This window comes from Talpa occidentalis, unplaced genomic scaffold, assembly GCF_014898055.3.
Source record: "Talpa occidentalis isolate TD23 unplaced genomic scaffold, MPIMG_talOcc4v2.1 talOcc4.14, whole genome shotgun sequence".
Lineage (NCBI taxonomy): Eukaryota > Metazoa > Chordata > Mammalia > Eulipotyphla > Talpidae > Talpa > Talpa occidentalis.
This window is the reverse complement of record NW_023601433.1, coordinates 70,893,082-70,914,375: the sequence shown is the minus strand read 5'-3', so window position 1 is coordinate 70,914,375 and position 21,294 is coordinate 70,893,082. Positions and strand designations below refer to the sequence as shown.

General features: G+C 37.0%; 1 protein-coding gene across 15 annotated transcripts in view; it reads left to right on the top strand.

Annotated features, from left to right (window-relative positions):
• ABI1 (abl interactor 1) overlaps positions 1-21,294 on the top strand; it is a 71,211-nt gene that overhangs the window by 27,021 nt on the left and 22,896 nt on the right. For 9 of the 15 annotated variants that reach the window (XM_037510740.2, XM_037510741.2, XM_054695183.1 and 6 more), the window contains exons 2-5: positions 598-765; positions 16,778-16,954; positions 20,348-20,362; positions 21,092-21,192. In XM_037510740.2, the coding sequence (XP_037366637.1) occupies positions 598-765; positions 16,778-16,954; positions 20,348-20,362; positions 21,092-21,192 (461 nt within the window). The remainder of the gene's footprint in view (positions 1-597; positions 766-16,777; positions 16,955-20,347; positions 20,363-21,091; positions 21,193-21,294) is intronic. The other 6 variants (XM_037510743.2, XM_037510745.2, XM_037510739.2 and 3 more) reach the window with 1 other exon arrangement.

Below are 21,294 nucleotides of genomic sequence, written 5' to 3'. Positions count from 1 at the left end.
TTTCCTCATTGTTAATTAGTGTAAGTGGTACATTTAACATAAAAGATACCTTTCTTGTGTGTGGTACAGAGTACATATTACAGAAGAGTTCCTCTCTCCATTCTTTTTTTTAAAGATTTATTTATTTATTTATTTATACAAGCACGGGTACAGTCAGAAGCGCTGGAGGGTGAGAGAATTCACCAGAGCCAGAGCAGGGAGCAGAACAGGCAGAAGGACTGAAGCACACTGCTGAGGGGAGCAGCAGTCAGCAGGAGAAGTCTGTGCGCCATGTGGGACCCTCGCCCTATGGCTGGGGATCGAACTGGCGCTGCAGAGGCTGTGGGCTGCTGCGCCACCAGGGAGGCCCCCTCTCTCCATTCTTGTGTCTTCTCTGCATTTTCTCAGCCTACTTTACAAAACTGGCTGAAGTGATCTTTCTGAAGTCAAAAAACTTGTGCTGCAGGTAGCTTCACAGTGCTGCTTAATCACCTTGCCCCACCAAGGAGGCCCCAGTTGCGTTTTTCTGTTAAAAAATACAATTATAACTTTTATACAGAATATATATGTTTAATGAATGTTACTCTAGTAAATATTGGTTCTTTTTTCTTATTTCAGGCTACAGATAAGAGAAAAGCTTTAGAAGAGACCAAAGCCTACACAACCCAATCCCTAGCTAGTGTTGCATATCAAATAAATGCATTGGCCAACAATGTACTCCAGTTGCTGGACATCCAGGCCTCTCAGCTCCGGAGAATGGAGTCATCCATCAATCATATCTCACAGGTAACAGCTTGTAAAAGCCTTTAAATTCACATGATCAGTTTTCCGTAGTGGCTGTACCAATTTACCGACCCTCTAGCAGTATACAAGGTTTTTGTTTTTGTTCACATTTGTGTCAATATTTATTACTTTTTACCTTTTGGTAGTAACTATTTTAATGGGTGTGAGGTGAAATCTCGTAGTTTTGTTTTGTGTTTCCTTAATGATAAATGATGTGGAACATCTTTGCATGTGTCTGTTGGCCATCTGTAGTCTTTGGTGAAATGTCTGTTTAGAATCTATGCCTGTTTTTTTTCATCAGGTTGCATATTTTTTTTGGGTTGTATGAATTGTTTATATGTTTTGGATATTAACCCCTTGTCTGATATATGTTTTGTAAATATCTTTTACTATTCAGGAGACTGTCCCACCCCTCCCTTCATAAGACAGAATTTGTATGTTTTCTGAGTATAGAAGAACCTCTGGGAATTTTAACATCAGACCTTGTTTTCTTATTAAGGTTCTGTTTGTCAGGTAGATCAAATTGGGCTCTCCATCTATATCTAGCACCACAGTTACCCCAGAATGATCTCATTTGAGGATTATTTGTGCCTAGATGTAGTTCCAGAACTAGTGTGTGTGTGTGTTTTGTTTTTACAAGTATTTTTGGTTTATGAAGAAAGAAAAGGAGGGTGAATCTCGAATTCATGTATAAGTTGGTGAATATTGTCCGTGTATGGCTTATATTGAGTCTAAGATTTTCCTTTTTATTTTTTGCTTTTTCATCTTCTGTTTTTTATTTTTTTAAATGACAGCTGATGTAGTATTTTTGTTGGTTTTTAAAATGTCTTTATTGGCCATAAAAATTGGTAAGGACACTTCTTCCTCCCTTCCTCTCTTCCTTTTATATCTTTCTTTCAGTCTGACTGTCTTGTCTCTTTGCGTCCCCTTCCCTATTCTCTTCTTAAAAGAATTTACTAATCTGTGAAATTCACAGTTCAAGAATTTAAGTTTCATATCCCAATCACCTTTTTCTAATATGCATACACACCAATTCACCATTCCATCTGTGAATAAATAAGAATGAAAGGGACTTGAACCATCAACCTTGCAGGACCAGAAAAAAGATTCTATTTTAGGCCGATGGAAACAGGGCAGAGCTATGCGTTTAACTTCTGTTCCAGCATAAACCAGCCAAGTAATTGGGAGTACCCGAAGAACAAATGCTAGCAGGAAGAAACTAAGGAGGAAGTGGAGTTAGTCTACACTTGGAAAAAGGAAACAGCCCTGGGGCTTGCTGTTTTATAGTCAGTTGGTATCTTGCTAGGCAGCTAAAATTGCTTACAAGTCTATGCTATAAGGCTAAAAGAAATGAACAAAGATCAGCTGCTACCTATTTTACAGGTGATAGACTAAGCTTACTGCAACATGTTTTCAGGAAACTATAACAGAAGTAGGAGTTCTACAAGGTATCGTATACCAGGTGTAGGACATCTATCATTAATAGACATATGGAAAATAATAGAAAGAGGTAGTAAGAGGTCTCTATTCAGTTTTATTTTCTATATCCCATGGAAGTGTTTTATTGATAGATCTGAAGTTGTACCCAGAAGCCTGTAAGAACAATTGGACAAATGTTCTTAGTTTTTAGCTTCAGCAGAGCAAGAAAATTCTCTTAGGGTGGAGTTAGGGAGGATGAGGTGAAGGTGAAGGTTGAGTGAACTATGACAGTCATATCATAGCATCCACTGAAGTTACCTAAAGTGCTTTTTTTTTTTTTTAAAGCACTTCAAACACATACTGTATAGGTATCCCACAGCCCAGCTGTGATAGGGGCGTGGGTGGAGGCTTCCCAACACCAACAAGCAATTTTTAGACACCAGCAGGGTGTCCAAGAATTCAACTCAAATTCTGAGACTCCCCAGAGATAGCATCGCATTCCACTATTATGGGCTCAATCTCCCAGGACTGCCCTCCACATCAGACACCCTCCATAAAGCCAGCAGTATAAGCAAAGGTTTCTAGGACCCTCCTCAGGTTTGACTGATACAGAACTCATTTACTCCATCATGAATTTAATACAAACAATATAACACAGTCTGGTGGGCATGTAATTTGAGTGGCATTTGAAGGAAGCCTGTGCATTTATCATGTTACATGGAATGCAAATACATTCCAGGTAATGACATTAAACAAACACATGAATGTTTTGTTCAGGGTGACTAGGATGTAGGATAAAATGTTGGGAATGATGAATATACCTTTACATTAAGTTTGGGAAAATAAATCTGAAGTTCAAAATTACAATTAGTTATCCTTTTATTTGCTTTCGTTGATGAGGGTGAATGACTCTTGTATTGTGTTCATGGAGTTGATGGTATCCCTTGCTTTTTCTCTGCCTCTCATATTTGCTTGGTACTGGAACTCTATGGTGCCTGAATCATAGCAACATGTTTAGCAGAAAAAGAAATTTATGTCTTCTCAAACCATCCTCAGATGCAGACTGAAGTAATTAAGCCTGAAGCAAAGTAAAGACAGTGTCTTTTGGAAATTGGGCACTCTGTTCTTTGCTTTCTAGGTAAACAGCTGGCTATCCTGCCTCTGTTCATTAAGCTTTTTGGAGAAATGAAACACCCAAGCCCACATTTTGCCTCAAATCACCTATTTGTGGTGATTTGAGGACGCAAACCTCCAATTCCCTCCCCGCTGATCACAAATTTTGGGCTAAACTGTTTTTTAGTTTTGCCCTAACTAGTAGTGTAGGACAGGACTGTTCTCATTTAGTGTAAGGACTACCTCTTTTTAAAAAAGATTTATTTTTATTTAAGTATACAAGAACTGGGGTGTAGGCTAGAGGTGGGTGGGGGGATTTACCGGAGACACTGTGGGGAGCAGAACAGGTGGATCCACTGAGACACTGCTGAAAGGAGCAATGGGCAAGACAGGAGAGGTCTGCTGTGCCATGTGAGTGTAGCAGTGGCTGCTGTAGCTTGACAACACTGAGACTTTAACCCCTGCGCCACCAGGGAGGCCCCAGGATGACCTCTTTCAAAAAGGGATTTTGAGACCCTTCTTGTATCCTGACTGCAAATGGCTAGTTTGGGAGTCTTCGTCCACATTTTACATTCTTTTGGTTATCTGTAAGTCATTCACCTCCTAATCAGTTTCTGAGACTGCAGAGTAACCCATTCTTTTGTTTCAAAGCCTGAAAATGTTCTTTTACCTCCTGCAGTTTAAATTTCAGATTTCTCAGCTTGGTTTAAAAGATTCTTTGATTTGGTCTCTTTTAACTCTCATTGCATTCCTGCTGTGCTCAACTGTTCCAAATGTTCCAAACTTAGCTTACAAATTTGTGCCTCCATCCTCTTCCATAAGCTATTTGTCTTACTTGGAATTCACTCTGTCCTGTCTCTGTTCTGCTTAACACAAGCAACAGCTGAAGTCTTCTCTAATTAGCCTAGGGTAGAGTACTGACTTTTTGTGCCATTCCATGAAACTTGTTTCTAATTTTATCAGTGACTTGAGGTATATCTACCCTATCTCACTCTTTAAAGATCAAGACCATGTTTTATTCATTTCTGTATTCTCAGTGTACAGTAACTGGCATGTAAGAAGTGGTTTGATTAGTAGTTGTTGAATGAATAAGATAGTGTGGTATGGTCTACTTTAGAGTCATAAAGACCTGGGTTTGAATTCTGCTTCTGCCACCATATAATTTGTTCAGATCATCTAACGTCTTTGATTTTGTTTTCTCACATGCAAAATCTGGACAAGAGTGCTGACTTTACAGAGGAAATAATGCATAGCATGTAAAACATTTAGTTTAGTATCTAATGATAAAATGTTGGCATTATTAGTCATCAGATCAATCATCCATCCTTTCTCCTGTATTTCTCTTGTGCTCTCTCTTCCAATCAATTTGTAAGTATGTTTTTCTCTTACCATATCCTTTGAGATAATCCTTTTCTCTCTTGATGGTTCACACCCCAAGTTCTTGAATCTACTATCTCATGGAGTCTTTTCCCCCCCACAAACAAATGTGTATGTCTCAATCCATTGTTATTTAGTTTCACCTCCTTCCATCTATGTTGCTTTTTGCAAAGAGCAACAGTGATATTCTTGTTCTAAATCTAATGGCTGCCGCCTCCCTGGTGGTACAGGGGGTTGAGCACAGGGCTATGAAGCTGTCCACAATCTTTGCTGTATGAGTTTGATCCCTGGCCGGCCTGGGGAGTGTCCCACATGGTGTGGTGGACCTCTCCTGTCTCGCCCACTGCTCCCCTCAGCAGTGTGTTTCAGTACATTTGCCTGTTCTGCTCCCTTCTCTCTCTGGTGGGTCTTCTCACCACCCCCAACTCCCCCCTGCAGCGACTCTGGCCTGTACCCCACTTCTTAAAAAAAAATCTAATTGCTTTTCCATTTCTTTTTGCTTTTATTTGTAGACTATAACAAATTTATCATTATATGTATATTTATCTAATACCTGTTCTTTTTATTTATGTTTTTTAAGATTTGTTTATGCATAGAAGAACTGGGGTACAGGCCAGAGGTGCGGGGAGTGAGAGGATTCACCAGAGACAGAGTGGGGAACAGAACAGGCATACTGACTGAAATACATTGCTGAGGGGAGCAGCAGGCGAAGCAGGAGAGGTCTGCTGTGCCATGTGGGTAGCTCCCTGGCCAGCCAGCCAGGCAGGGGATTGAACTCAGGGGATCGAACTCATGCTAGAAAGGCTGTGGATAGCTTCACAGTGCTGTGCTTAAGCCCGTGAACCACCAAGGAGGCCCCACTATTCCTTTTATTAGAAGTAATTTTAATGACTGGAACCTCATCTGTTTTGTCCATCACTATATCCCTAAGTGTCTCTCATTGGGTCCAGGAGGCAGTACCAACCCAAACTTTTGAATTATGTTTGTGGCATTCTGGACAATCTAGAGTCCTTTATCATAGGTCAGAGGTATCACTGTTAATTTTAGAAGGTTCTCCATTTCAAAACAAAGCAAATGTACCCCAGTTCCTATCTCAAGACCTTAACTCAGTCACATCTACACAGTCCCCTCTGCCGTGTAGAGGAGTAGACCCCCTCTACAGATTTCTACTTTCCCACCTTCAGCAAGCCCAAGGCCTTATAATTTTGTCTCCAGTTGGCATAAAAATCCAAGTCACTTTATTAGTGTATTACATACCTCTACAAAGTTAACTTCTTTCATGATTTCTGCTCTGGGTTTTAGACTTCCTTCCTACTCTCCCTGGGTTTTTTTTTTTTTTACCCTTTTTTAGCACTGGATTATGAATTTTTGAAGATGCTATCAGCCTATCAAATATATTTACATAGTTTGTAGCAGGGACTATTCAGGTTATCTGATCTGCCATATTACCCCATTTGACTTTCCTTATATAAACAAGGTATTGATGACTTACCAGCAAACTGTGCCTTTTAAATTTAATCTCATCCAACCTGTCCTGGTTTACTCTGTCTGACTCTGCCTAGTGAGGTAGCTCTCTTTTTTGTGAACACTTATTTTCTATTTTTCTGTGTCTCATGAACTAAAGGTATATAGATACTATTTTGTATGTATGGGCTATTGTTGGGCCTCATTTCAGTTTCTTTCACCTTCCCTCCCTTTGATAATGTGTGAATATGATTAAAAGACTACTATCTAGGGGATTATAATGAAAAGCCAAGTGCTGCACCACCCCTTATTATCCCTGGTCTTGTGCTCTAGAATGCTTGTAGTGGGTGCTATGTATTGGGCTTTTTACAAACCTATGAATAACTTCATCCTCACAACTATGTTATAAAAGAAATTGATACACAAAGTGTTAATGTGATTTGTTCAGGGTCATACAGCTATAAACTGGCATTATTTAAACTGGGCACTCAGGTTTTGGAATCAGTTAATCACTATGCCATACTGTCCTTACTTTCAGAGTAAAAGTATTTTCCCTCAGACTTTTAAAAGCAGTAATCCATTTTGTTCTTGCTTCTAATATTGTCATTTCCATGTCTGATGTGTTTCTTATTTTTGATCCTTTGCATGTAACTTGTTCTTCTTTGAAAACCTTTGGGATACTCACTTTAGCTTCAGTGTTTTGAAATTTTACAGGGTTATAATTTGGTACTGGTTTTTTATAAATGTGTGCTTGTGGTTGGTGGGCCTTTTGGGCCCTTTTCAATATGAAATTTGCCACTATATTTTGGGGATACAGTAGTATTTTCTTGATAATATATCTTTTCTACTATATTCTCTTTTTTTCTAGATGTTCTATTCAGATATTAGACCTTTTTGATTAATTTAAAACTTTTCCTTCCTAGTTTATCTCTTTGTGAGACTTCAGTTCCAGTGTATCGTATTGTTTCTGTTTTTTACTATCTTTTTAAATTTTGAGTTCCTTTTTCATAGGCTCAGTGATTACTCGTTAATGTATTATCTTTTATTCTTCTGCATAAATGTTATTTTTCTCTTTTTAAGTGTATATTCTTTGCAAAATATTTTTCATCTTTTTTCCGGTTTTGTTGTAGGGTCTCCTCCCCCCCACCCCCCATATAAAATAATGCACCAAATAATCTGGTGACCCTTGGTCATCTGCTTATATTAAAGAATGACAAACTGAAATGGTCAAATGAAAACTACGTGACAGAGACTGTTATTTGGTGGGGCAACTGGGTTTTGAGAAAGGGCACCCCAAAATTTCAATATGTAGAAGTTTCTTTTTCTTGTGACATTTTGTTTATGCATTGGATGATCATCTAATTTCTTTGAGAGTTGTATTCATGAGGAAATGCTGGTGTTTGAGAAATGGTGAGAAATGGATTGGAAATGGATTGGAGAAATGGATTGGAAACTCTACTTTAATTCCCCAGCTTTTAGCTATGTTCCTCATTTATCAAGGAATTTTATTGAGATATAATTCATGTACCATATAGTCTACACACTGAAAGTGAACAATTCAGTGATTTTTGCTGTATTCAGAGTTATGCATCCATCAGCACAATTTTAAAACATTGTCATTACCCAAAAAGAAACTCCTTACTGCTCTTAACTGTCATCCCAATTCATACACCCTCTTTGCACCCAACCCTAAGTAACCAGTAATTTACATTTTTTGTAAATCTATATAGGTTTGCTACTCTATTTCATATAAATGCAGTATGTGTCATTTGTGATGGCTTTTTTTCACTTGGCATGTTGTTTTCAGGGTTTATTCATATTATGGCATGCATGTATGCATGTATTCTTTTTATTGTTAATCTGTACTATGGATAATAACACATTTTGCTTATCTCTTTACTGGTTAGCAGACATTTGGATTATTTCCACTTTAGGGCTGTTATAAAATAATGTTGGTTGGGCATTTGTGTAAAAGTTTCTGTATGAACATACATTTTTTAGTGTTATTGGGTGTATACCTAGGAGTGGACTCGCTGGATCATATGATAACTCTGTTTAACCATTTGAGGAACTACTCACTGTTTTCCAAAGTAACTGCACTAATGTGTTATTATACTTAGTGGGTATCAAATAGTCTCACATTGTGTTTTGACTGCATTCCACACTTTTGTAGACTATAGAACATGTTGCTTTCCAAGTCTCAGCCTCTTTAGGGTTATCTTTGTTTTAGAATAAATTGCTCTGCTGTCTGTAGGTGTTTGGGTTCTAGCTACTTCTGATCAGTTAGTTTCCTTGGCTTCATTTGCTTTCTGATATCCAAAGATTTATTGGAAGATCTTGTCCACTAATTTTTCTTCGTTTATATCCCCTTGTTCTAGGGAAAAAAAATACACATAATGTGTAATATTTAACTTTATATGTAGTAATTATTTAGTAGTCCTTTTGGTGAAATCTTAGGAGAGAGAAAAATTAGTGTGTGATCAATGCTTTAAATTTAATCAATAGTACCAATATGTACCTTTAAATATCCTCCAAGAAGAATTATTGTGCCAGAAATACTCCAGTAATGAATATGAAATAAGGAGGCTCAAAAGGGCTGTTGAGTAGAATCCAAATCTTTGCAAAGTGTTAGATTTGACTCTTCTGATAATACTAATTTGTTTTCCTTGTTACATGTTTACTGTAGTTGTGGCATCTTAAATGAACTAAGTAACACTTTTTAATTTCTCAGATTGCTTTTGTGAGTTGTATTTATCAGTGAATATAAGCTTTAAGTGGTTTAATATCATCTAGTAAACTCAGAGTTAAACACTTTCATTATAGGTTGGGGAACAGAGAAGAACAATGATAATAAAAAACTAAAATCTAATTCTTTTTGCGTGCCAGGCACTGTTGAAAATGATTTGTATATATTAACTAATTTAATCCTCATAACAGTTTGAGGTTGATGCAATTTTTGTTGTTATTAAATCTCATATGTATGGTAAGAAAACTGAGGCATTGGGCCTCCCTGGTGGCGCAGCGGTTGAGCGCTGGGCTGCGAAGCTGCCCACAGCCTCTGCAGCGCCGGTTCGATCCCCGGCCACTGGGTGAGGGTCCCATATGGCGCGCAGACCTCTCCTGCTGCCCGCTGCTCCCTTCAGCAGTGGATTTCGGTCCATCTGCCTGTTCTGTTCCCTGCTCTGGCTCTCGCCCTCCCGCGCTTCTGAATGTATCCATTGCTTGTATAAATAAATAAATAAATCTTTAAAAAAAAAAAAAAAAAGAAAACTGAGGCATAGAGTGGTTAAGTAACTTGCTCACAATTACACAGCAAGTAAGTGCTAGAGTCTAATTTTCAATCTGTGCGTTCTGGTTCCTGAGCCTGTGCTTTTAGTCATGAAAGTCATGAACACTATAATGCATGGTATTTGTACAGATTTTTCAATGTATTATCTTCTTAGGAGAAGAGAAACACTCATGAAATATTAAAACAAATATTCTTAGGTGAGGAGTAGTAGATTAGGGAATAAATATAAATTTGTGATACTAAACTGTTATTTAATATTCCCTTAAATGTTAATATTTACTTGGACCCTAGTTTTAGTCAAAAATGATTATTACTGGGGCCTCCCTGGTGGCGCAAGGGGTTAAACACTGCACTATGAAGTAATCCGCAGCCTCTGCAGCACGAGTTCGATCCTCGATCCTCGGCCGCCAGGGAGGAACCCACATGGTGCAGCAGACCTCTCCTGTCTCTCCCACTGCTCCCTCCCCTCAGCAGTGTATTTCAGTCAGTCTGCCTGTTCTGTTCCCCACTCTGTCTCTAGTGAATCCTCTCACCCCCCGCATCTCTGGCCTGTACCCCAGCTGTTGTTTGCATAAATAAATCTTTTAAAAAATGATTATTACTAAGTCACAATCTTTTCAAAAAGATTTATTTATTTGTTTGTTTGTTTGTTTATTTATTTATTTATTTATTTATTTATTTATTTATATAAGCACTGGGTACAGTCAGAAGCGCGGGAGGGTGAGAGGATTCACCAGAGGCAGAGCAGGGAACAGAGGAGGCAGACTTGACAAAATACGCTGCTGAGGGGAGCAGCCAGGCTGCAGGAGAGGTCTGTGCGCCATGTGGGACCCTCGCCTGGTGGCCGGGGATTGAACTGGTGCTGCAGAGGCTGTGGGGAGCTTCGCAACCCAGTGCTCAACCGCTGCGCCACCGGGGAGGCCCTAAGTCATAAATTTTTAAAGGTGGATGTGTAATTAACATGTGGAATATTTTATAGTGTGTCTTAAATTTTAAGCAGGATTGGAGGAGAAAGAAAAATGTCATTGGATGGTATTAAAAATTGGATATGGGTGAAGTGTTAGTGACAGATCCAGTTCTTCCCAGGGGAAGATATTTTGGAATAATTCTCATCCAAGTGTTTCATGTTTTATGTCCCCTGCCCCCTGGGTCTTATTTTGCAGCTCATCTTTTCTAAATAGATCTATTTTATAGTTGTGTATATAGGTCATTCTGAATCAAGTTAACTTCACAGTTGATTGGGACCTTGTTTCAAGCTTATTGAACAAAGCTCTGTTACACAGAATTTTGGGCATAGGGCCATTTCCAGAGTCTGGTCTAAATAAGTAGTGACAGACAAAGATTGTCTCTTTCTTGGCTGAAGGCTTTCTCTGTGTGGCTTTCCTCAGGACTCTTTTATGCTTTTTCTACCCCTTTCATGCTTCTCTCCTTTTTTAATTCAGAGCAAAAGTTTTTCAGTTTTCGTTCTGTAGTTATTCTTTCAGCAAGCATCTATTGTGCTTTTACTTATATGCAGTCTTTGCTTGAAACCTATAATGCCCTCCCTGTATTGGCAGTGGCAGTTGTGAAAATAGTAGGCCTTTCATATCACATATTTTAGAAAATATGTGAAATATTAAGTAGTTTTGCTATGTCATACTTCTTTCCTACTTGTTTTTCCGTCTTTTGATAATCAAAAAGAGTTTTTCTGGAGGATCTTTAAAAGAAACATTTGCTTTTTTATCTCTCAAGGTAGTAAGGAAAGTATAGTGACTATAGTTAAAAGGACATATCTGCATATAATAGTTATTAATAATCATCTAAAAGATAACTTAAAAATCTTGTCTACTTAATAGAATTTATCTTTTTCTTTCACATTTTAAAGAAAATGTTTCCTTTCTAAATAGACTCACTTTTGTATTATTTTAAATTAATCATTCCTTTTGAACCTTTTCTTTCTTTTTTAAAGATTTATTTATTTATTTATACAAGAACCGTGGTACAGGCCAGATGCACGGGAGGGTGAGAGGATTCACCAGAGACAGAGCAGGGAACAGAACAGGCAGACTGACGAAATACACTGCTGAGGGGAGCAGCGGGCGAGACAGGAGAGGTCTGCCGCGTCATGTGGGACCCTCGCCAGCCAGTCGGGATCGAACCAGCACTGCAGAGGCTGCAAACAGCTTCACAGCGCTGTGCTTAACTGCCTGTACCACCAGGGGAGGCCCATGAACCTTTTCTTTACACACAATTTATTTGTATCTGTTCCGTTTCTAATCTGTTCATATTATAAATAGCTTACTTGATCCTTAAAATAAATTGTTCAAGTTTGGTTTCCTAATTTCCTTACTCTTTCTTTAATAAGAAAGAGTAGAATTCCATTTATTGTTATTCATGCAACTTAAAAAATTCTCTAATTTCTGAACAGGTGTTATACCTTTATTTGTGCTGTTACCTCTGTTTAGATTTTCCCCTGCCCCATCTTCCTCTCTTCTCTTCAGCGTGCCAAATATGGCTGCTTAAATTGAGGTTCCTTTTATGGAATCTTTCCATACTTCTCAAGGAATACATCTCATAGTTTTCTTTGCCTATTTGTGTTTTGTATGGAGTTAAAAACTTAAAGTATATACTTAATGCATTCAAAAGAATAAATGCAGTATATGTTATACCATTTGTAATAACAAGACATGTGTGAGTCCACCAACTAACAGAAATTTTTTTCTTCTACCTGTGTGCTTCTCTCCATACTCCTGAAGGAAATGTTACTTTCTTTAAAAAAGTTCATCTTATTTATATGTATCCTTAAACAGTTATTGTTTAATTTTCTTGTGTTTGGGTTTAATAATAGATTCATGTTGTATATTGTGTATCTTAACTTTTTTTTTAATTGTAGCTTTTTAAAAAAACATCTATTTATGTGTTCGAGAACTGGGGTACAAGCCAGAGGTGCAGGAGGGTGAGAGGATTCACCAGAGATAGAGTGGGGAGCAGAACAGGCAGACAGACCGAAAACACTGCTGAGGGGAGCAGTGGGTGAGACGGGAGAGGTCTGCCGTGCCATGTGGGTTGCTCCCTGGGCGGCTGGAGATTGAACTCATGCTGCAGCAGCTGCATATTGCTTCACAGTGCTGTGCTTTAACCCCTTGCACCACCAGGGAGGCCCAATTGTAGCTTGTTTTTTTAACTCAGCATTGTTTCTAAGATTTATCTGTATTATATGTATAGTTCATTTTCATGAGTGTATAGTATTTTAATTATATATAAGACATTTATTTCCATTTGTGTGAAATGGATTTGGAATTTTTTCCCCTTTATACTGTGTGATAGCAATCATTTTCAGTTTCTTTCTACATGATTAATTAGTTTCCTTATTTGAGTAATGCATTTCTTTTCATTGTGCTATCACTGTGAGATACTGTGTTTCCTTATGTGCATGAGTTTGTTTTTGAGTTTTCTCTCCTTTTTTTTTTTTAAATAAAAGATTATTTATGCATACAAGAACCAGGGTGTAGGCCAGAGATGAGGGGGTTGAGAGATTCACCAGAGACAGAGTGGGGAGCAGAACAGGCAGATCTGCTGAAATGCAATGCTGAGAGGAGCAGCGGGCAAGACAGCAGCAGGCGTATGGGTTATCTCCCTGGCCCGTGAGTCAAACTCTTGCTGCAGTGGCTGGAGATAGCTTGATTGTGCTGAATCCTTACCCCTTGCGCCACCAGAGAAGTTCCAATTTTCTCTTCTTTTGAATTGATCCATTTAGCCCTATGTAAGATCTGTCTTTCTTACTCTAGATTTATAATAAATCTCAAAAGGTAACTTACCCCTACCTCTGACCATCTGTTTTTTCTTACCTTCTCTTGGTCGTTCTTTCATATGTATTTTGAAACCACAAAAGTTCCCTTTGGGGGTTTTATTGGGAGGCAATGAAACTTTGATCATTTGGGAAAATTTGGCATTAATATTCCATAGAAGAACAGAAGTGGGAGAACAAAACTTGTGACTGGGGAAGGGGGCTGTGTTGTACCTGGCTTTGAAGACCACATGATTTTTTCCCCCCAAGGTTAATTTGTTGAACTCCCATTTCACCATTTCCTTATTTTTTCTTTTATTTATAACTGGATGTGCAGAGAATTTCTTCAGGGTTTTATTCAGAAGGCAAATTATATATCTGATGTTACTCATAGCCATTAGTCTGTCTTACAATTCTTGATATTATTTGTAAATATTGTTTATATCACAGCATGTTAACTCTAGATTATGGCTAAATTCAGAGGCCTATTTGCTTTGTACTATACTACTGGAACTGTTTTTTTTTTTTTTTTTTAAAGATTTATTTATTTATGCATACAACAGTTGGGGTACAGACCAGAGGTGCAGGGTGGTGAGAGGATTCACCGAAGACAGAGTGGGGAACAGACAGCAGGCAGATAAACTGAGATACAGTGCAGAGGGGAGCAGCGGGTGAGTCAGGAGAGGTCTGCTGCGCCACGTGGGTTGCTCCGTGGCCCGCTGCGGATTGCTTCATGGTGCTGTGCTTAACCCCATGTGCCACCAGGGAGGCCCCATCATCATTTTTTAAGTAAACCTTGTGTATATTTAAATTGTACATCATGATTTCTTTTATACTTTGTAAAATGAGTATTACTAACAGCTAATTAATATATCTTATCACAGTCACCTTACTTATTTGAGTGATTAGAGCACCTGAAATCTATTCAGTAAATTTCCAGTGATTAATAGAGTATGATTAACTATTGCCATAATGCTGTGCCCTGGATCATTAGACTTATTCATTCCTACAAAACTGCAACTTTGTACCCTCTTTTCAAGGCCTGTGGTAGTCAGCTTCTACTCTCCTTTTTATGTGTTCAGTGTTCTTAGATTCTACATTTAACTGCAATCAGTTTTTTCCTCCCTCCCTGTGTCTGTCTTACTTCACTTAGTATAATGTCCTCCAGGTTTAACATTCATATTTCTAGTGTGCTATATAACATATATGTGTTTTCATATTAATATTTTAGAAATACTTTATCATTGTTGCAGAATTATGATTGGATAGTATGATAAATACAGGTGTGGTTAAATTTTTAGTACTTTTTGGTATTAAGTAATAGAAATTCTAATATCTCAAGCCCCATTTTATATAAGCAACATGGAATCTTAGTGAATTAAAGAGCTTGTATAAAATATTATAGCTAGCAGGTGAAAGAACTTGTAGTCAAACCAAGGTCTTCTGATTTCATGTTTGTGTGCTTTTTTTTTTTAAACCACTTGTTTTCAGCTGTGCTTCATGGGTCTAGACTTTGGTCACCTAGATCTTCTAATTCCTCTCAACTTGGGTAACTTAAATTTTATTTCTATTATGTTTGAATTGAAAACTAATTTTCTTTTTATCAAATTTCTTCTTTTGTTATCTAAAGGTAAGGAAAAAAGCATGAGAGCAAGGAAATTCAAGTAGGAGAAGGAATTAATCTCCCTGAAAAAGCTTATTTGTCTTGGTGAACATATGCATGCTGTTAGACAAATGTTCCAAGCTTGTTCCCCCTCCTCCTCCCTACTTTATTCACCCTGCCATATGGAGATTTGTGCGTTGCTGGGTCGGTTGTGATTTGGACTTTTGTGATTCTGAATTGGGAGATTGGGGGTAGACTTAGAGGAAAAATTTTCTTGTAACTTGAACAGTGTCCTGAATAATTTTGTGTTGTGTAAGGGAAGTAATAATGGTAATAAAAAGTGATTTTAAGGAGTTGTGGACACCATGATGTTTGTGAAAAACATGGAGAGAACTTGAGCCATTTTGAATTTGTTTTTTCCATGAAGACTGGGAACTGTGTGGGGTATTCTTTTAATAGCATTTAAGCAGGTGAGGTACCTTCAGATTTTTTCATTTTTTTTTCCTCAACAAAAAGTTATTTTTTTGGTAAGGATCACTAGTTACACCATGGAAAACAGATTAGAAAGGGACTAAATTGGATGTAAATGGCCAATTGGAAGATTATACTATAGCCAATGTGCGATATGATAATAATAATAGATTGACTAGGATTAAAGTATTGGAAACAAATTTTAGGTATTTAAAGGTAAACATGGTAAGATTTAGTAATGTTGAATATGAAGTAAGTACTAGATGCCAGGAAACTGAAATAAAGACATTGAAATAGTGTTGAGTAGACTTATGGTTGATATTGGACATATTAATTTTGATTTATCATTGAAACATTTGAGAGGGGCATTGGTTTTATGTATAATTCTGCAGCTCACAGAAGAGCTCTAGAGACAGAAAAAGCAAATAATCCTTATAATTACTGAGGGAGTAGGCAGTCAGAGATGTGAATTGTTTCACTATAAAAACATGTCTGCTTTGTTTCAGGAACTGTGAAAAGTCTGAGGCTGCCCTACATGTGAGCCAGCAGTTTGCCATGGTTTTGTAGTTTATGGTAGAAGGTACAAGTCTTCTGGGTCAGAGACATGTGACTGACTTGGGTGACCTCACGGGTCAGTCATGTCATTGATACCCTCAGCTAACACCAAAGGCAGATTTTGAACTACCTTTTTCTTATTGTATTACTCCCACTTTAGGGATTACTGCCTTGGAGTTCACATTATTAACAAGTTACCTAGCCTTCTTCAAGGGTCCCCTCCCCTGAGTAATCAAGACCAGTCTTTGGAGAGATCACATTTGTCTATGGGCTGTGTGATCTACTGGTAGTGCTTGTTTAAACATTTGAAGATAGATCCTATATTTTTATCTATCTATGATGATACATGTGTTGACATGATGGACCGATATGATGGACCTGGAGGCAGTGATGGCAGTCTGGGCAATGTAGGCTTGATCAGCAACATGCAACATTCAGTTCTTTCTGCCTTGAATAACTTTCTTATTTGCTTCTCTTTTCATCCTTTAAAAATCTGCTTATTCAGTAAGGCCTTTAACTGAACCATTCTCAACCTTAAGTATCTTTCTCTGGTCATCTTTAATTTCAAATAAACTGTGCAAGTGTCACAGCAGCATTTACCTTGTGTTGAAATTATTGATTTTTTTTTCTGGTTTGCATCCTTGCTATATAAAGTATAAGCTTTATTTAGAGCAGAACCAATTTTTCCCTTTGCTTACAGACCAACTCTTTAAGGAAGAAAATTGCATTCCTGAAAATTGTTTTGGAATCAAGTTCATTGCATTAGTTGGTGTTTTTCATCACTTTCAGGAATTTCCAGTTTTGAGTCTCAAGAACGTTACTATGCTTAGTTTTGAGGGGGATGATACAATATTCACTGGAAAATAGGCGATATAGTTCTATTGCCCAATTTATATATGGCCATCACATTTATTATGCCAAATAATGATTTTTTGCTTTGTTCAAATTTCAAATTTAGACTGTGGATATTCATAAAGAGAAAGTGGCTCGAAGAGAGATTGGTATATTGACAACAAATAAGAATACATCCAGAACTCACAAAATAATAGCACCTGCAAATATGGAGCGCCCTGTAAGGTATATTCGGAAACCTATTGACTATACAGTTCTGGATGATGTGGGCCATGGTGTCAAGGTAAGCATTTTTATATGACAGTAACTTGAAATAATTTGCATGTCTGATAAACATTTGGATAGTAAATATTGCAGTAAAAATAATTTTCTTAAAGAATTAGTAGGTTCATTTAGCCAAATAGCATTTTAATTTCCATAGAATATTTACTTAATATTAGTTATGTATTATACTAAGACTGTATACTGAGTAGTATGGCAGAATTTTACCTGTAGAATAGGCTATAATCAATAAGATAATAAAAATGGAGACAAAGGATGTTCAAAAAAATTGAAATGGCTTTTCATTAATTAATCCATTTGAATCCTAAACTAGTATTATAAATTTGTGTTGTGAACACCATGACTTTCTTTTACTACTGATTTAATCCTTAAAAATAAAAAATTGAGATGTTTTCCAGAATTAGAATGGAAAATGATTTATAAATACTTCTGTCCTTTTATTCTCAAGTATGTGTATTTAGTAGTGTTCTTATATGGATATAATTCCAGGAATTCATGACAAATGAAAAAATTATATGTCATTTTGTTCTATGCATATATACTCTATCTCCACAAACAGACTTTTAAGAAAGAGATTATTTATTGCCCATGTCCACTTCTTAGCATGGCAGAATTAGCTCCTCTAAAAGGATACCTTTAGCCTGTCAAGTTTTTAGGTATTTTTTTTAAAGATTTATTTATTTATGCATACAAGAACTGGGGTACAGGCCAGAGGTGTGGGGGGTGAGAGGATTCACCAGAGACAGAGTGGGGAACAGAACAGGCAGATTTACTGAAATACACTGCTGAGGGGAGCAGCGGGTGAGTCAGGAGAGGTCTGCTGTGCCATGTGGGTAGCTCCCTGGCCGGGGATGGAACTTGTGCTGCAGTGGCTGCAGATAGCTTCATAGGTTGCATCTTAACCCCTTGTGCCACCAGGGAGGCTCCAAGCTTTTAGGTATTAGTGGGTCACTTTGCAAGCATTTGAATTACCTGAATTCTTTAGCTATTTCTGCTCAGGATGAACTTTGGTAGTCCCGTTCCTAGAGGACCATTATTTGCCTTTGTTTGTGGTCTTCCAAATATTTACATTAATTTTTAGGAGTTAGCTAGAATCTTAAAGCCATTTCTACCTGATTGATCTTATAGACACTACTGCTAGGTCTCTTGCATTCTGAATTTTCTGGGGTTCCTGATTAATCCCTATTAACAATGTTGCCCTTTATTTTACTCCTTGACACTATTGAAAATCTTTACTACCATACTTCAAAGTATGATGTGTGTATGTGTGGGCGTGTGTGTCTATAAATTTAAAAAATTGTATCCAAATATATCAGTAGTTCTCCTGATAGCTGCAAGCTTTATGTTAAGTCTTTTACATCCCAAGATCGATACTCCATCATATGTTCTTTTTTGTTTTGTTTTGTTTTAAAGATTTATTTATTTATTTATACAAGCACTGGGTACAGTCAGAAGCGCAGGAGGGTGAGAGAATTCACCAGAGCCAGAGCAAGGAGCAGAGCAGGCAGAGGAACCGAATTACACTGCTGAGGGGAGCAGCGGGCAGCAGGAGAGGTCTGCGCGCCATGCGGGACCCTCCTCTGATGGCCTGGGAGCAGCCGGGGATCGAACCGGTGCTGCAGAGGCTGCGGGCAGCTTCGCAACCCAGTGCTCAACCGCTGTGCCACCAGGGAGGCCCCATATGTTCTTTTTTATTTTGATTAAGTTTTACTGTTATATATTTGTATTTCATTTAAATGATACTATATGATAATGCATTTTATGCTATAAATAGATGGTACATATAAATTTTGGTGGAATTAAAAATCTGGGCAAACATCTTTCCCTTTTTTTAATTATTTAGTAGAAGAACTTGAGTGTTTTGGGAACATATAACTGGAAGAACTTTATAGGTTGCTATTAGTTACTATTTTGACCTATAAAATGAGATTATTTCTTTTCAACACTCCTCATCCCCAACACATCAAAACTCCTGTATACATAAATACAATTAATAGAGGAGATTAGAAGTTATACACTTGCAGAGTTCAACTAGAATTTTCATTCCCAATCTAATTCTCTTTTTTCATTCTTTCACTTTGGACCAGTTTATACTTAAATGTTAAACTGTTACTTTTTGTGTTTGTGTGTGTTTACTTGAAACAATAAATGAGGCAAGTTGTGTGTTTGTATTTAAGGTACTTCTGAGTTACTTTATAATAGCAGTGAATGTATTGTTATACTATCACATTAGTATGTTTTATTTTCAAGATTAATAATGTTATTCAAATTTAACTCTAAATCTAGGTGTGAAATGAAGCAACTAGGTAGGATTCCAGACATCGTTTCCAGATAAAAATGAGTATTATTTGAAATAAACATTTAAAAAAAAACCCCAAATCCTGGCAGTTTCTAAACGGCGCCTATATTGAAGACAAAGGCATTCCTCTTTTGGGTGATTTCCTTAATGTTGCCTCACGATCACCTGAAAAATGATAGATACGTATTTAGAATGGCATATATTATTGAAAGAACGGGAGACCAAAAATGAAATTGTGGAAGTTATACTCTACACACTGAAGATATTTTTTCTTAAGTGGCATAGTATAAGTAGTGATTCTTAAGAACTATATATATTGCTTCATGAATATAGGCCAGTCATCTTTGATAGAAGTAACTTTTAGTTTCAATGCACCTTTTCTTCAATCTTGAATTTCGGCTAAACTGTTTAAAAAAAAAAAAGAAGCTTAAAACTCAAGCAGTCTTTTACTACTTACTCATGTTGACCTGTTTAGGATTTGGATTTGGAAATACAAATGAGAGGGTGTCTAGACCCTGTTAGAATCTGACTTACCTATTGCTGTACATTGTGATTGCATTTTTAAACACTGAGATTCTAGATTGTTTCCTGATTTTGGAAGCAACCCATAGTTTTGAATTCCAACATTTGTAGTTTATCGCTTTTTAAAACTGCTATGCTACCATTCAAATAACGAATACTCATACCTGGGCATTCATTATCTACTAGTCTTAGGTCTTATACAATGATATGAAAAATAGCTTTACATTTAATATGTTAAGGTGCTTGTATGTTTAAAAAAGTTGTTATTTTTTAATCTGTGATTTAGTTGCCATAGGATAAAATACTGACCTAAGAAATTATTGGTACCACATGAGATTGGTATAATTAGGTGGTGTCCTTATGATGTACTCTCTTGAAAAATATGTGATACACATGACTATCTCCCTATTGGTTATGAATATCTTTCCCTTTATAAAATAATTGAAATTTGGCTGGGTAAAAGCTTATTAATGTGAATTGAATAACTGTAAATGTAAACCTGTCCTATCAGATTTAACTTATCTAGAATTAATTTGTACTTTTTCCCCCCTCCTTTTTTTTGCCAACATAAAGTGGCTAAAAGCCAAGGTAAGAGATGTTATTTATCATTTGATCCACAGCATTCCCTCTACATTGATAGAGGCTGCAAAGCCACTAAAAATTGAAAACTCTTCCTATGTCTGTCTGCTTTTCCTCCTATAGGATTTATGTAGATTAAATATGCTCAAACTTAGTTCAACTCAGCATATTAGCTTTGATGTGTTAATATATCAAAGATATATTGACATCAGCATTTGTATAGGAACATTAATTTTGCTAACATTTATTGCTTTGCTCATTTTTTGATAGTTGCCTTGCTTTTATTGACTTACAATTAGGAGGTTTCCCAGACATCATAGATGACTTTGTTACCGAATTGTTAGGATAAAGATGATTTTTCAGATGGATATTTTAGCAAATTGATACTGAGATCTGTAGTTTATATTCATGCACACATTTCAAAAATTTTGGGAAACCCAGTATTTGAATGCAGATAAATTTGATCTCAGCAAACATGTTTAGCAATAAAGTCAAATATAAATCCAATAATCTCACCTCTATTTTGCCATAAATTAGTATGAATGGCACACAGTAATAAAAGTCTAGTGCAAGCGGTTTCTTTATTTTTTAAAATACAGCACCCCAAAGTCTGTTATTAAAACTGTCTGGGAATCCTTACATCACATTCTGATATTTAAAAAAATAATAATACATGGTGTCAAAACACCAGGAGAACAGTTTGATACAAAAATAAAAGCTTTTCTTTCCACATTTTAGCATGGAAATAACCAGCCTGGAAGAACTGGCACATTGTCGAGAACAAATCCTCCTACTCAGAAACCACCGAGTCCTCCCATGTCAGGTCGGGGAACATTGGGGTAAGAATTGAACTACATTGTACAGAAGAATTTGTATGTTAAAGGAAAATTTGTTTCTGAGATAAAGAAAATCCTTGGGATAGGATCCTTTCTATGGTAACA